At 51.9% G+C, this 15,542-nt stretch overlaps 1 protein-coding gene across 1 annotated transcript in view; it reads left to right on the top strand.

Moving 5' to 3' along the window:
• Positions 1 to 3,984: 3,984 nt before the first annotated feature.
• Positions 3,985 to 15,542, top strand: part of GRTP1 (growth hormone regulated TBC protein 1) — a 35,274-nt gene continuing 23,716 nt past the window's right edge. Inside the window, exons 1-3 of the mRNA XM_017951442.3 lie at positions 3,985 to 4,108; positions 4,218 to 4,366; positions 13,857 to 14,015. Coding sequence (XP_017806931.2) covers positions 4,077 to 4,108; positions 4,218 to 4,366; positions 13,857 to 14,015 — 340 coding nt within the window. The 5' untranslated portion in view covers positions 3,985 to 4,076. The remainder of the gene's footprint in view (positions 4,109 to 4,217; positions 4,367 to 13,856; positions 14,016 to 15,542) is intronic.

Raw genomic sequence — 15,542 nt, 5'->3', positions numbered from 1 at the left:
CATGTTCCTCCAGCCACTTAGTTGCTGCTTGGAGCACTCTCCACCTTTCAGCCGTGTTAGAGAGGAGCATGAGCAGCTGGTGGCAATCAGCCCAGGTGGGGATATGGGTCTGGAAAATAGTTTGGAGCAAATGAATTAGAGCTTGTGGCTTTTCAGTATAGGACGGGGTATTGTTTTTCCAGTTGAGAAGGTCGGCAGAGGTGAAGGGCTGGTACACAAAACACGCCTCTCCACCATGCGCCCATCCTCATCTATCCCAGTATTCCACTGCTCTCTCAGGGGCATTTGTATCCCAGTTCTGGGTCGTAAACGAGCTGCCAAGGGAGGGGTTTCTCCCGAGGCTTCACCTCCTCTCTTGTCTACTCTGGATGGCCTAGAGATATGTTTGTCTTGCGGAGGCGCAAGCACTGTGGGCTCAAGAGTGGGGAGCCTCTCTCCCTGGTAAGGGGAGGGCACCCCTGGGATCACTGGTGCCATCTCCTGCAATGGATCTCCTGGTGTTGGGTCGAACAGAACTTCAGGAGTTGATTTCCCTCGGTGGGTGGAGTGGGATCCTTCCTTGGCTCTCTGTCCTCTGCTACTAGCACTGCTGCCGCCTGCCCTCTTGGCCACTGTGGGGGGTCTAGCACCAGCTGTAACCAAGTGTCTATGTATGGGAATCGGTCTGAGTGTCCTCATTTACCAGTTACCTTGTACCACAACTTAGAAACAAGGGGCCTGTTCAGGCTTCCTTCTAATGGCCAACCCACTTCTAATGCCAGCCAATCTATTTCACACAAAGTTCTAAGTTTCCCAGGTGGTCTAGTGGTTAGGATTTGGCGTGCTCACTGCTGCGACCCAGGTTCGATTCCTGGTCAGGGAACCAAGAAATGTAGCAGGACAAGCCACAGACAAAACTCCTCAGACACCAGGTTAAAGAAAGAAGTGGTTTATTCAGCCTGGAGCGTCGGCAGATTCACGTCTTAAGAGTCGAGCTCCCCAAAAAAGAAATTCCTAGCCCTTTTAAGGGCTTGCAATTCTAAGGGGTCCACATGAAAATGTCATAATAGATCAAGCAAGCATGAGGAATGTGACTGGGGGCTACATGCATCAGCTAACAGAACAAGAAGTTTTACAGTGCTTTCTCATACAATGTCTGGAATTTACAGATGACACAAGTAGTTTTGGTCAGGGGTTAACATTATTATTATTATTATTATTATTATTATTTTAACCACCAGGGCCGGGCGGTAGCACCAAGGTCATCTGGCTATTTATCTTACTTCTGTTTCTTTCCAACTTTTTGCTTTCTCTCTTTTTTCCTGTCTTATAAACTAGGGAAAAGGGGAGGTGGGGGAGAAGCTGGGAAGGACAGCAGAAGTGGTGGTCTCATTTCAATGCCGGTAACCCCAGTGCTTCGGGAGGCCAGGGCGGGAGGATGGCTTGAGCCCAGGAATTTGGCACCACCTAGGCAACATAGCAAGACCCCTATCTCTATAAAAACTAAAAAATTAGCCAGGTGTGATGGCACGTGCCTGTGGTCCTAGCTACTCAGGAGGCTGAGATAGAAGGATCACTTAAGCCCGGTAGTTCCAGGCTGCAGTGAGCCAAGATCACACCACTGCACTCCAGCCTGGGTGACAGAATGAGACCCCGTCGAAAACCACCCCTCACCAGAGGGGGGGGGGGGGGAAGCAAATCTCCAATGCATAGAAGCAGAAAGTAGAAGAGTGATTGCCAGGAGCAATAAATAAATAAATAGAGAGCGTTTAAAAAAATCTAGACTTGGCTGGGTGCAGTGGCTCACGCCTGTAATCCCAGCACTTTGGGAGGCGAGGCAGGTAGATCATGAGGTCAGGAGATCGAGACCATCTGGGCTAACGTGGTGAAACCCCGTCTCTACCAAAAACACAAAAAATTAGCCGGGCATGGATGCAGGTGCCTGTAGTCCCAGCTACTCGGGAGGCTGAGGCAGGAGAAGGCCTGAACCCGGGAGGCTGGAGCTTGCAGTGAGCCGAGATCGCGCTACTGCACTCCAGCCTGGGCAACAGAGTGAGACTCCGTCTAAAAAAAAAAAAAAAAAAAAAAAAAAATCTAGACTTGATACTGTTTCTGAAAGGATGATTGCGAGTGTGTCAGACCTGTGAGGTCTCAAGAGTCAGGCCAAACGCGGTTTTCTTGTGTGGAGCAGGGCAGCAGGGTGTGGGGAGGAGGGTGGGGGGCCCATTGACCAGGCAGCAGATGTGAGAAAGCTGCATCTGAACCCCTGCCCAGGCTGTCTCCCAGTCAGGTCCCAGGTTGGGGCTTGGCCAGGCCTGGTCTGGAGTGGGGGACCTTTCTAGCTGCCTGGGTCTGGCTGCCCACCCTGCACAAGCCTGGGGCTCCGGCCTCTCCCTATCTCTCCTCTCCACTCTTCCTGGAGGGCGCTGCTCTTATCTGGCCTGCTCCCACAGTCTCCCTACATCTGGCCCAGAAATACACTTGGTGGCGGTCCCGCCATCACACTCAGGCTTAGGAGCCAGGGGCCCCCGGTCTGTGCCGCCTGCCACACTGCTCTCCAGGGCAGTGGTGGGGAAAGGAGGTTAGAACCCCATCTCCATGGCCAGAGGGCAGGAATGAGGGAAAAGGGGGACCGTGAGGCTTCCAGGCCTGGGGTTGGAACAGGAGCTGGGCGGTGTGGGGCTGTCTGGGCCGCAGGACTCCGGGTGCTGGGAAGTGGGGAGCAGGACTGTGTCCATTGCTCCAGAAAGCACGAGGGACGCGATGTAGGAAATGGGCTTCAGTTACAGCTGGAGAGGGGTTCAGCGGGTCACCGACTTAGGCAGAGAGGAGCCCAGACGGCGGTTCGAAGACCCTGGGGACGGACGCCCACCTGTCAGTCCTGGGTTGTGGGGCACCCGTAGGCCGAGGGGCAGGAGGCTATGGCCCTGACTCCTGGTTTGGGTCTAAACATCCCAAGGAGGTGAGAGCGTAGGGTAGGGGCTGTGCGATCTTTGAAAGGAAGGACGCCGCGTGTTACCAAAGGCCAGTGCTGCGGGGCTGGGCTGAAAGCGTGGGGAGTTCCCAGCAGACTAGGAACGGAGGAACCGTGTCGGGGGCTCTGCTCTGCCGAGCACTGAACCCCCACAGTCATGCAGGGGCTGGAGAAGGGTGAAAGGCAGAGGCAGGAGTCCGCACTTAGGGACCGGTCCGTTCCACACGCTGCTGTCCAGGCTCCTGGGTGGCACTCGCATGGAACATTCCGGAAACACCGATGGGAAGGTCCCAAAGTTGGTTCCCAAAGGCCCTGACGGACCCGCAGGGGACGCTGAGCCTGTGATCCTCGCCTCACCCAGACAAGGTCGGGCTGCTTCTCCCGGGAAAGCGCGTCTGGAGTCCGGGAACGGCCGCTCCTCCTGGGGCCTGTCCGGGGCGCCCTGGGCCTAAATCACAGGCTGGGAGAGGCGTGTCGGAGAAGCCCCCGCTCCAGACCCCCGGGGGACCCAGGGCGAGGTCGCCCCAGCACCTCACTTCTGGGGTCTCCCCTTTGCCACGTCGCCAGAGCAAAATTCAAAATCCGCAGTTCTGGCAAATTTCCGGGGCCTCCCGGACACGAAAAGCAGCTGAAATCTCAGGACAGTGTCATGGAGCGCGGACCGAGAAGAAGCCGTTCGGAACCAGCGCTGCCCGGATTCTCCCAGGCCTGGCTCGCCGGTGGGGGGACCCCGGCCCTGGTTGGGGGGGGCAGGAACGGGCGGGCGCCCCTGGGGGCCTCTCATTTGTGTGTTGGTCTCGGCCTTAAAATGCAGCGGAGAAAATAAAAAATAAAATACAAATAGGAGTCAGGTGTCAGAGTCGGATCCGCCAGGCACTGAGGATTGAAGGAATCGCAGATGCAGCTCTTCTCACCCGGGTCCACGCCGCGGGGATCTGCGGGGGGCGCCCCCGACTCTGCCCTTCTGCCCGACCCCGCCCGGGACGCCGCGGCCTCCGAGGCCCCAGGAGCAGGCCCCGCCCCGCCCGCCCCCGCGGTCCCGCCGGAAGGACTTGAGCGCCCAGGAGCCGGGAGGCGAACCTGGGACCCGCTGGCCTCGCTCGGTGCACGTCTCCCTCCCCACATGGAGCCCGCCGAGCGCTCGCGGGTCCCCAGGTGGGTGGCGCGGGGTGCGGGCGTCCCCGGCGGCTGCGGTCCCCAAGCGGGCCCCCGACCCCCCAGAGGAAACTTCGGGGACGCCGGCCTCCTTCTCTCCGTGTTGCAGGATCGACCCGTACGGATTCGAGCGGCCTGAGGACTTCGACGACGCCGCCTACGAGAAGTTTTTCTCCAGCTACCTGGTCACGCTCACCCGCAGGGCGATCAAGTGGTCCCGGCTGCTGCAGGGCGGGAGCGTCCCCAGGAGCCGGACAGGTGGGTCCCGGGGGTGCAGGTGGGTCCCGGGGGTGCAGGTGGGTCCCGGCGGCGCAGGTGGGTCTCGAGGGCGCAGGTGGGTCTCGAGGGCGCAGGTGGGTCTCGAGGGCGCAGGTTGGTCCCGGCGGCGCAGGTGGGTCTCGAGGGCGCAGGTGGGTCGGGCTGGGACGGGCGGGGCAAAGTCCGGCCTCCGGGAGCGGAGGGAGGGGGAGGAACCTTCCCGGGCAGGTCGGGACTTGGCTGCGGCTCCGAGTTAGGGCAGCCGCAGGGACCTGTTTTCCCGCTTTGGGATGGGCCGGCTGGTCGGACGCGAAGGAGACCCGTCCCTCCCAGAAGGGAGCCAGATCGGGATGGATCAAAACTCGATCCATGCCGGCTGCGGTGGCTCACGCCTGTAATCCCAGCACTTTAGGAAGCCGAGGCGGGCGGATCACCTGAGGTCAGGAGTTTGAGTCCGGCCTGACCAACATGGTGAAACCCCGCCTCTACTAAAATTACAAAACTAGCCGGGCGTGGTGGCGCATGCCTGTAATCCCAGCTACTCCGGAGGCTGAGGCAGGAGAAGCACTTGAACCTGGGAGGCGGAGGTTGCAGTGAGTGGAGACTGTGCCATTGCACTCCAGCCTGGGCGACAGAGCAAGACTCCATCCTTGTGACGGGACCCACAGGGTCCTGCTCCACCTGCCGCTCCCCCGCGACCCCAGGCCTCCTCCTGCTGCGGTGAGTACTGGCCTGGCCGCCCGCCCACCCGCCTCGGGGTTAGCTGCAGGGCCCCCTCCTCAGGAGCTCCCCAGCCTTCCCTGTGCGGAGGGCACCGCCTCACCTCTGCCTTTCCCAGCACAGCCTCTGCTGGAGTCAAAAACCCTTCCTCCCTGTCCCGGATATTTCATTCACTGCTCAGTCCTCAGAACCTGCGGCAGTGCCGGGCGACTTCCCTGTGTGTTCAGTGAATGAATGAAGTGGCTGCCTGGGGTGAGGGCTTGGTGGGAGTGTGCCCTGGAGCTAGGAACTCAGATGAGTGGGGTCAAAGGGGAGTCCTGGGGGCTTCCTGAGAAGGGGGATGTGAATGGCAGCTAAGCTTCAAGGGATGAGCTGTGTGCTCCAAGCCGTAGGACCTGGTGGGGAGGGGCAGAGATGAAGCCGGGGTCCTGCACCTGGGCGGAGAGTCGGAGGTGTGTGGTGACCACGGCCAGGCACAGAGAAGCCAACTGTTAAAGGTTTTCCAGGCAGGGGGTGATAAGATCAATTTTTGCTTTTATTTATTTATTTGAGACAGGGTATCCCTCTGAGTGCAGTGGCACAATCACCACTCACTGTAGCCTTGACCTCCTGGGCTCCAGCCATCCTCCCCGCTCAGCCTCCCACGTAGCTGGGACCACTGGCGCCGCCACCAGTCCAGGCTAATTTTTAAATTTTTTATGGAGATGGAAGCTAATATCCTATATGCTTCCCACAAATGCATCATGTCCCATCCCTGTGGCCTCTGCATATTCACATGTTTCCAGTGGAAGGTGTGTCTTTATTTTTCCTTTTGATTTATTCTTTTCTATTTATTTATTTTTGAGACAGAGTCTCACTCTATCTCCCAGGCTGGAGTGCAGTGGTGTGATTTCAGCTCACTGCAACCAACCTGTGCCTCCTGGATTCAAGCGGTTTTCCTGCCTCAGCCTCCCAAGTAGCGGGATTACAGGCACCTACCATCACGCCAGGCTAATTTTTGTATTTTTAGTAGAGACTGGTTTCACCATGTTGGCCAGGCCGGTCTCGAACTCCTGACCTCAAGTGATCCGCCCACCTTGGCCTCCCAAAGTGCTGGGAATACAGGTGTGAGCCACTGCGCCTGATTTATTCTTAAAAGTTAACTGGTCTTTTAATTTTAAAAAGTAAGATAAAAGTATATAAGACATGTGAACTTAAAAAGCATAATTTATGTACATGGTAAACACTTTAATCATACTAAGGGCTACAAAGTGCAACAGGGAGTTCTGTCCCACCCCTGGCCCCCATCTCCTGTAGAGATGACCGAAGGGGACTGTCCTTCCATCCCCCTCAGGAGCAGAAGTGCACGCTTGGTTCTGCAGTTTGCTTTAAGAGCAGGGGAAGTCCGTGGGAAGTCCTGTGGCTGTGACCTGGAGGTTGGTTACAGCAGAACATCTGAAAGATGTACGGTTGTGCATAAACTTTTTGTTTTTACAGAAAACACAACTGCACATTCATTCTTCTGTCTTTGCCTTGGTCGTTTGGGTCTGTCCTCTTGCTCTCCTTTTCTTTGACTAGGGGCTGCTAACTTGGGTCCCCTATTTTCCTTTTTAGGGAACCACTCAGTGCGTTGCCCCCACTTTCCAATATGGATTTGGGAGGGGGTTCTGGGAAGAGCAGGGAAAAGGAAAATAGCAATCCGGATGCAGAATCCTCCAGATTTTTATTCTTTTCCCCAATCCTTTGCAGTTATTTTACACTAATTCAACAGTTTGTTTTTGCCTTTTTTTTTTTTTTAAGCGTTGGTCTCTATCAACTCTTTCTAAAAACTTCACTTTGTTTTTATTGAAGTAACAACTTTCTTCTTTTTGCTTTAATTTTTTTTAATCTAATTTTTTTTTTTTTTTTTTTTTTTTGAGACAAAGTCTAGCTCTGTCAGCCAGGCTGGAGGGCAATGGCGCAATCTCGGCTCACCACAACTTCTGCCTCCCAGGTTCAAGCAATTCTCCTGCCTCAGCCTCCTGAGTAACTGGGATTACAGGCACCTGCCACCACACCCCTCTAATTGTTGTGTTTTTAGTAGAGACGGGTTTTGCCTTGTTGGCCAGGCTGGCCTCAAACTCCTGAGCTCCAGTGATCCACCCACCTCAGCCTCCCAAAGTGCTGGGAAGACAGGCGTGAGCCACCGAGCTGGGCTGATTTATGTAATGTTAACTGGACTGTGTAATTATGGTAGCATCACTGGCATGAATGGGTCTGTGAGCAAATACATCTCTTTGGTCCCCTATGAGCCTCAGCGTGCGGGGTGGGAGCCACAGGGCTGTGGGCCTGCTCTGCGGTGAGTGGGGATGCTGGTGACTCCGGTGGGAGGCTCCAGGAGTCTGTGGTCGCGTGTGTCCCTCCTGGCCTGGGGCCTGGGTTCCGATGTGACCGTCAGGGTGCTCATGGGCACTGGCAGAGCCTCAAGTGCAGAGGGTCGGGCATAAAACAGGAGTGGGAAAGTTATTCCAAAAATGGGAATACAACTTCTTCCTGCCACGTATTCTGACGGTGGTAAAGTTCTTTCTTCTGTTTTTGGAGGATTTTCATCTGCACTTCCCATGTTAAAGTCTCCAGGAACACAGTCATCTACCAGTCTCAGCAATCCACATGTCTTAAGGGATAGTTACAACGTATTCTGCCTGATCACACTCTTAGTGGGTACAATAAATACTGTATTTCCCTTTTTCCGTAGCAAATATCCACCAGGAGCCCTTAGGAAGACAACTTCCTCTTCCTCCCTAGAAAGACTACATTCAACAAACTTAGTCCTGTGGAATTCCTATTTCATTCTCCATCTCGAGAAGGGAGGTCTGCAGGGAAGCAGCTTCGGGCTGTTGGCTTCTTGGAGACCTCCTTCCTGGTGGCTTAGAATATTAACACCGCCTAAGTTAAATTGAGAAAACATATTTTCAAAGATACACCGAAAAACTGGGGATTTGCCTAACTTTGTCCAGGTAGACAGGTGGATGTCAGTTCTCTGGATGTAGCTTCTTTTTAAAAATTTCCCAACTGTTTTGAATTGATATGTTATACTTCTGCAAACATTAGTGACGCTCTGTGGGTTAGCCCTGCCCCTGGGAAAGTGTCAGTCTGTGAGGACAAGTAAACGGTTTTCATTCTTCTATAAAGAAACAGTGTAAATCCAGATAACAAACTTATCAAAAAATCCCAGAATTCTTTGTTCTGTGAAGCTTCTGGGTGTTGCTCCAACGGCCAGAGCTGCTCGGGGACCTCGGGCGCAGGCTTGGTGCCTTCTGTTCACCTTACAGATGAGGAAACCGAGGCACGCTCAGGGTCTGGAACCTGCAAGTCATAGCGAAGCACAGTGTCTGACTCCAGAGCTGGTGCATTTAACCATTTTGACCTTTCCCTTAAAGACAACCTTGATATTATTGTTATTATTTGAGTCAGGGTCTTGCTTTGTCACCCAAGCTGGAGGGCAGTGGGACGATCATAGCTCACTGCAGCCTAGACAAGCAGTCCTCCCGCCTCAGCCTCCAGAGTAGCTGGGACTACAGGTGTGCACCACCATGTCCAGCTAACTTTTAAGATTTTTTTTGTAGAGATGGAGTCTCCTGGGATTACAGGCATCAGCCACTGCACCTGGCCTATCAATTTACAGTAAAATTCACTCTTACCAGTATATGGTTCTGTGAATTTGGACAAACCCACGGCTAGGCAATCATCACCACAATCAAGATTCTGTCACCTTCAACAATCCTGTCCTTTGAAGTCGGCCCACTGCCCACATCATTGACCTCTTCCCCATTCCCGTAGTTCAGCCATTTCCATGGTGTCGTCCGTGGAATCATACAGATTGTAGCCTTTGAGTCTGGTTTCTTTCTTTTTTTTTTTTTTTTTTTTTTTTTTTTTTTTTTTTTTTTTTTTTTTTGAGACGGAGTCTGGCGCTGTCGCTCAGGCTGGAGTGCAGTGGCGGGATCTCAGCTCACTGCAAGCTCCGCCTCCCGGGTTTGCGCCATTCTCCTGCCTCAGCCTCCGGAGAAGCTGGGACTACAGGCGCCCGCCACCTCGCCCGGCTATTTTTTTGTATTTTTTAGTAGAGACGGGGTTTCACCGTGTTAGCCAGGATGGTCTCGATCTCCTGACCTTGTGATCCGCCCGTCTCGGCCTCCCAAAGTGCTGGAATTACAGGCTTGAGCCACCGCGCCCGGCCGGTTTCTTTCATTTGATGCATTGGAGATCCATCCAGGACTTTGTATGTGTCAATAGTTCATTCCATTTTATTGCTGAGGTACTTCATTTTGTGGATGTACTACAATTTTTAAAAATCCCTTCATCAGCTGAAGACATTTGGAATGTGTAAAGCCAACATTATAACATTGACCTACAGGTTTTTGTGTGAACTAGTTTTCATTTATCTTGACTGAACACTTTGTATGGGATCGCTGGGTCATATGATAAGTGCGTGTTTAACTAACTAGTAAGAAATTACAAACCGTCTTTCCAACGTGGCAGTAAAATTTGGCATTCCCACCACAAATGTGCGAGTGTGAGTCTTCTAATTGCTCCACAGTCTTGCCAGCTCTTCATATTGTTGGTAAACACCAACATTATTTTACCAACATTATTTTAGTCGTTCTTTTGTAGATGGACTATTCTGTCTGCATTAAATTTCCTTTGCACTTTTATCAAAAAGCAAGTGGTTCTGTTTGTGTGGGTCTCTTTCTGGATTCCTTTTTATATCCCATTATTCCATTTGTCTAACTTTTCTCCGGTACCACGTTGTCTGTCTTACTGCAGGTTTATAGTAAAGCATAAAATCAGGTAATATGTCTCCTCCAACTTCATCTTCAAAATTGTTTCGGTTCTTTTCACTTTGCATATAAAGTTTAGAATCAGCTTGTCATTGTCCACAAAAAAATTTTTTCCTGGAACAGTGATAAGGAGGTGTATATAGGAATCTGTAGATCAACTTTGGAAGAATTGACTTTTTTTTTTTTTTTTTGAGATGGAGTCTTGCTCTGTCACCCGGGCTGGAGTGCAGTGGCGCGATCTCGGCTCACTGCAAGCTCCGCCTCCCGGGTTCCCACCATTCTCCTGTCTCAGCCTCCCAAGTAGCTGGGATTACAGGAACCTGCCACCATGCCTGGCTAATTTTTTTGTATTTTTAGTATTTTGTATTTTTTGTATTTCACCGTGTTAGCCAGGATGGTCTCGATCTCCTGACGTGGTGATCCACCCGCCTCAGCCTCCCAAAGTGCTGGGATTACAGGTGTAAGCCACTGCGCCCGGCCAGAATTGACATCTTAATATTGAGCCTTGCCATCTGTGAACATGGTGTATCTATTAGTTTATTTCAGTCTTATTTGATTTCTTTTGCAGTATTCAGCATTTGGATCCTGCAAATATTTCGTTAGATTTTTACCTAAGTATTTCTCTTTTTTTGTTGCTATTGTAAATGATGCCAATTTAATTTTTTTTTTTTTTTTATTTTTTTGAGACGGAGTCTGACTCTGTCGCCCGGGCTGGAGTGCAGTGGCCGGATCTCAGCTCACTGCAAGCTCCGCCCCCCGGGTTTACGCCATTCTCCTGCCTCAGCCTCCCGAGTAGCTGGGACTATAGGCGCCCGCCGCCTCGCCCGGCTAGTTTTTTGTATTTTTTAGTAGAGACGGGGTTTCACCGTGTTCGCCAGGATGGTCTCGATCTCCTGACCTCGTGATCCGCCCGTCTCGGCCTCCCAAAGTGCTGGGATTACAGGCTTGAGCCACCGCGCCCGGCCTTAATTTTTTTTTAATGTATTTATTTTTTTGAGATGGAGTCTTGCTGTGTCTCCCAGGCTGGAGTGCAGTGGTACAATCTCAGCTCACTGCAACCTCCGCCTCCCAGGTTCAAGAGATTCTCCTGCCTCAGCCTCCCAAGTAGCTGGGATTACAGGTGCGTGCCACCACGCCTGGCTAATTTTTGTATTTTTTTAAGTAGAGATGGGGTTTTGCCATGTTGACCAGGCTGGTCTTGAACTCCATACCTCAGGTGATCCACCTGCCTCGGCCTCCCAAAGTGCTGGGATTACAGGCATGAACCACCACGCCAGGCCCCAATTTTAAATATACGATTTCCAGTTGTTCATTATTAGTTTGTAGAAGTACCACTGGTTTTTGCATGGCCTCTTCTTTCTGCTTCTGTCCCTCTCAGTTAGAACAGTCTCTGCCTGTGCTGGGACTCGCCCTCTCCTGCTGTTGTTTAGCACAGAATGACCAAATACTCATTCAGAGCATTCCTGGTCAAGCTGCCCTCTAAGAGTCATGAGACCTACAGCAAACCTTAGTACGAATTGTACTAACTTGGAGGAAAAGTCAGGCTGAATTATTGGTGTCTTTGGTAGAATTTTAAAAATAAAGCAAAACATGTTTTTCTTGTTCCTGTAAGCAGTGCGAATAAACCATAAACCAAGTGTACTGAGATGTTCTTGCCTGAACTTGATCCTCCAAATATGTTTCTAAACCAGAAAAGAGGGTTTCTTACGAGGGATTCTTTTTTTTTTTTTTTTTTTTGAGACAGAGTGTCACTGTCACCAGGCTGGAGTGCAGTGGCGTGATCTTGCCTCACAGCAACCTCTGCCTGCCACATTCAGGCGATTCTCCTGCCTCAGCCTCCCGAGTAGCTAGGACTACAGACACAAGCCAGCATGCCCAGCTAATTTTTTTATTTTTAGTAGAGATGGGGTTTCACCATGTTGGCCAGGGTGATCTCGATCTCTTGACCTTGTGATCTACCTGCCTCCGCTTCCCAAAGTGCTGGGATTACAGGCGTGAGCCACCATGCCCAGCTAACTTTGGTATTTTTAGTAGAGACAGGGTTTCACTATGTTGACCAGGATGGTCTTGATCTCTTGACCTCAGGTGATCTGCCCACCTCAGCCTCCCAAAGTGCTGGGACTACAGATGTGCACCGCCACCACGCCCATCTAATTTTTGTATTTTTATTAGAGGATGGGGTTTCACCATGTTGGCCAGGATGGTCTCGATCTCTTTTTTTTTTTTTTTGTATTTTTTAGTAGAGACGGGGTTTCACCGTGTTAGCCAGCATGGTCTCGATCTCCTGACCTCGTGATCTGCCCATCTCGGCCTCCCAAAGTGCTGGGATTACAGGCTTGAGCCACCGCGCCCGGCCGGTCTCGATCTCTTGACCTTGTGATCCACCCACCTCGGCCTCCCAAAGTGCTGGGATTCCAGGCGTGAGCCACCACGCCCGGCCCTTAAGAGGGATTCTTTGGCTTTCAGTGGATGGCATTAGTGTCTGTTTTCTCGCTCCTCTGGGTCTTCCCTCCTTGCCTTTGTATCATTCATCACGTATTTAGTGAGCTATTATTGCCTCCCAGGTTCCATTCCAGGAATGGGAGGCCCAGTGGACAGACAAGGGCCTGTCCTTCCAGAGCCTGATTTTCTCAGTAATCACCTAGCACACAATCATCTGCCCGTGTCCAGAGGATCATACACTGTGGATCACCTTGGAATTGGAGCTCATAAAGTTTTACCCTATAGTGCTTTTCTTGACTATAGCCTATGAAGTTATTGTAAGTTTTTATCTGCTGAATACAACTGGTCCCTCAGATTTTTTTCTTTTTATGGCAGCTTATAGAATTTCACAAATTGCATATGCCTTCTTTTCTAAAGTATGGTTTCTTTTAAAATAATGGTTTCTTTTCAAATATGTGCAGGGCCGGGCACGGTGGCTCACGCCTATAATCCCAGCACTTTGGGAGGCCGAGGTGGGTGGATCACAAGGTCAAGAGTTCGATACCATCCTGGCCAACATGGTGAAATCCTGTCTCTACTAAGAATACAAAAATTAGCTGGGCATGGTGGTGCGTGCCTGTAATCCCAGCTACTTGGGAGGCTGAGGCAGGAGAATTGCTTGAACCCGGGAGGCAGAGGTTGCAGTGAGCTGAGATTGCACCACTGCGCTCCAGCCTGAGCGACAGAACAAGACTCTGTCTCGAAAAAAGTAAAATATGTATAGTGTAGTATCAAAGGAAAACAGCAAAACTTTAAATATTTGCTTTGAAAATTAACTGTTTTGTAGCTTAAGAGCACAGTGTGGCAGCTTTCGACTTAACATAATTAATTCGGATGTTAGTCATGCATATCTTTTCCATCTGCCTAAGAAATTACTCAGTATTACTAATGAAGACAGCTCATGGCTTTTGGCTTCTGTCCCTATATGTTTATTAGAAAATACTAATTTTAGAAAATTACTAATTACTCTTTCACATTTTTATTGTCTATTAAAATATCCTTACAAAATGGAGTAGCTTTCAATGTATAGAGATAACTGCACAAGGAGGACAGTGACGTCTGCCACTAAAACCGTGGTCTCCCAGCTGCGGCGTCCCACCTGAGGTGCTCACAGCTGAGCCCAACCAACGTCCTTGTTCTCAGCTTGGCCTCTCACTGTTTTGCCCCTTTGCTGCTCCTCTGCACAGCTCTTAGGGAGCTTTCCGGGGCAGCCGTCTGACCGTGGCTCTGTTTCCTGACCACCTGCATGGGATGGCGAAGTGGGGGTGGGGGTGGTTCTGTAGCCAGTCTGATCTGTGCTCTGTTGAGGGGGAGGAGAGCGGGATTTTTGAAGGAGAATATGTACCAGTTCTGGTGGAGATGGATGAAGTTCTGGGTCTCTCTCATACTCGATTTCAGAAGGTAAGTGGTGAGAGCGGAAAGTGTGGCAGGAACGTGTGGGCCCTGCGGGCCTCTGGTCCAGCTCACACGCTGTCTGTCCTCTCGGCCTTCAGTGAAGCGCTATGTCCGGAAGGGGGTCCCGCTGGAGCACCGTGCCCGCGTCTGGATGGCGCTGAGTGGGGCCCAGGCTCAGATGGACCAGAATCCCGGCTACTATCACCGGCTTCTCCAGGGAGACAGAAGCCCCAGGCTGGAGGACGCCATCAGGACGGGTGAGGCGGCGGGGTCGGGCTCTGGCACAGGGCCCGGGGTGAGGCGGCGGGGTCAGGCTCTGGCACAGGGCCCGGGGTGAGGCGGCGGGGTCGGGCTCTGGCACAGGGCCCGGGGGCCAGGAGGAACTGGTTTCCACCCAGTGTCGAGTCTCAGTGTCCAGGAGTGAGTGGTGCCTCTGCTGGTTTTAACTTAAAGTCACATCTTTCTCCACGAAAGAATCAAAACTGAAGCCTGGCCGGGCGCGGTGGCTCAAGCCTGTAATCCCAGCACTTTGGGAGGCCGAGACGGGCGGATCACGAGGTCAGGAGATCGAGACCATCCTGGCTAACACGGTGAAACCCCGTCTCTACTAAAAAATACAAAAAACTAGCCGGGCGAGGTGGCGGCGCCTGTAGTCCCAGCTACTCGGGAGGCTGAGGCAGGAGAATGGCGGGAACCCGGGAGGCGGAGCTTGCAGTGAGCTGAGATCCGGCCACTGCACTCCAGCCTGGGCGACAGAGCGAGACTCCGTCTCAAAAAAAAAAAAAAAAAAAAAAAAAAAAAACTGAAGCCTTTGCAAAGGGAGAACAATGATCGTAATTCACTCAGCAAATATTCACGTGCCCAGCTGGCTAATACGGAAATGGTCACGAAGGAGCAGATGCGCTCCATGAAGACCTGCGGGACAGTGAGAGGCAGCCTCTGTTGCCGGCGGGCTTTGCGCCGGGCACTGGTCGCGTGGCCGTCGTACGCAGCCGCGTTCATGAGGCCGCACACCAGGGCTTCCTTTTTTGTGTCTATCATCATTGCTGGACTCCCTTCTCCTCCGATTTTCTCAGTAATCACATAGCCATAGGGTCCCTGGCTCTCAGAAGTTCAGAATGCTAACAAAATTGATTAACCTAAGGCCGGGTGCGGTGGCTCATGCCTGTAATCCCAGCACTTTGAGAGGCCGAGGAAGGCAGATCCACCTGAGAATAGGAGTTCGAGACCAGCCTGGCCAACATGGAGAAACCCCCCTCTACTAAAAATTCAAAAACAGCCGGGCATGGTGGTGCATGTCTGTAATCCCAGCTACTCGGGAGCTGAGGCAGGAGAATCGCTTGAACCCGGGAGGTGGAGGTTGCGGTGAGCTGGGATCGCACCATTGCACTCCAGCCTGGGCAACAAGGGTGAAACTCCATCTCAAAAAAAAAAAAAAAAAAAAAAAGGAAAGAAAAATTGGTTAATCTAAATTGAATAATTAGATTTTTAGAAAATACATCTGCCCTTCTGATTTTAACAGTTTTTGAGAAATACACACTTAAACACAATATACTTAATTTTAAAAAACCCAGTGGCTTTAAAGTGCTGTGAGGTTAGAAAGACTTGGGAGGGTGAGAACACGGTGCATCCTGCTGCCCTTCCTGGGGGTCTCCTGTCCACAGGGCTGAGCCAATGGGGAGGGGGCTACCCAGGCTGGGGGCTGGGGCTGCCGGGGAGAGGCTGCATCCTGACCGCAGAGTGTTTGCCGCCAAAGGTCTCCAAGCAGATGGACAGCCTGGCGG

The sequence above is a fragment of the Papio anubis genome, chromosome 15 (genome assembly GCF_008728515.1).
Source record: "Papio anubis isolate 15944 chromosome 15, Panubis1.0, whole genome shotgun sequence".
Taxonomy (NCBI): domain Eukaryota; kingdom Metazoa; phylum Chordata; class Mammalia; order Primates; family Cercopithecidae; genus Papio; species Papio anubis.
The sequence above is the reverse complement of the archived record's forward strand: the minus strand, read 5'-3'. Positions and strand labels throughout refer to the sequence as shown.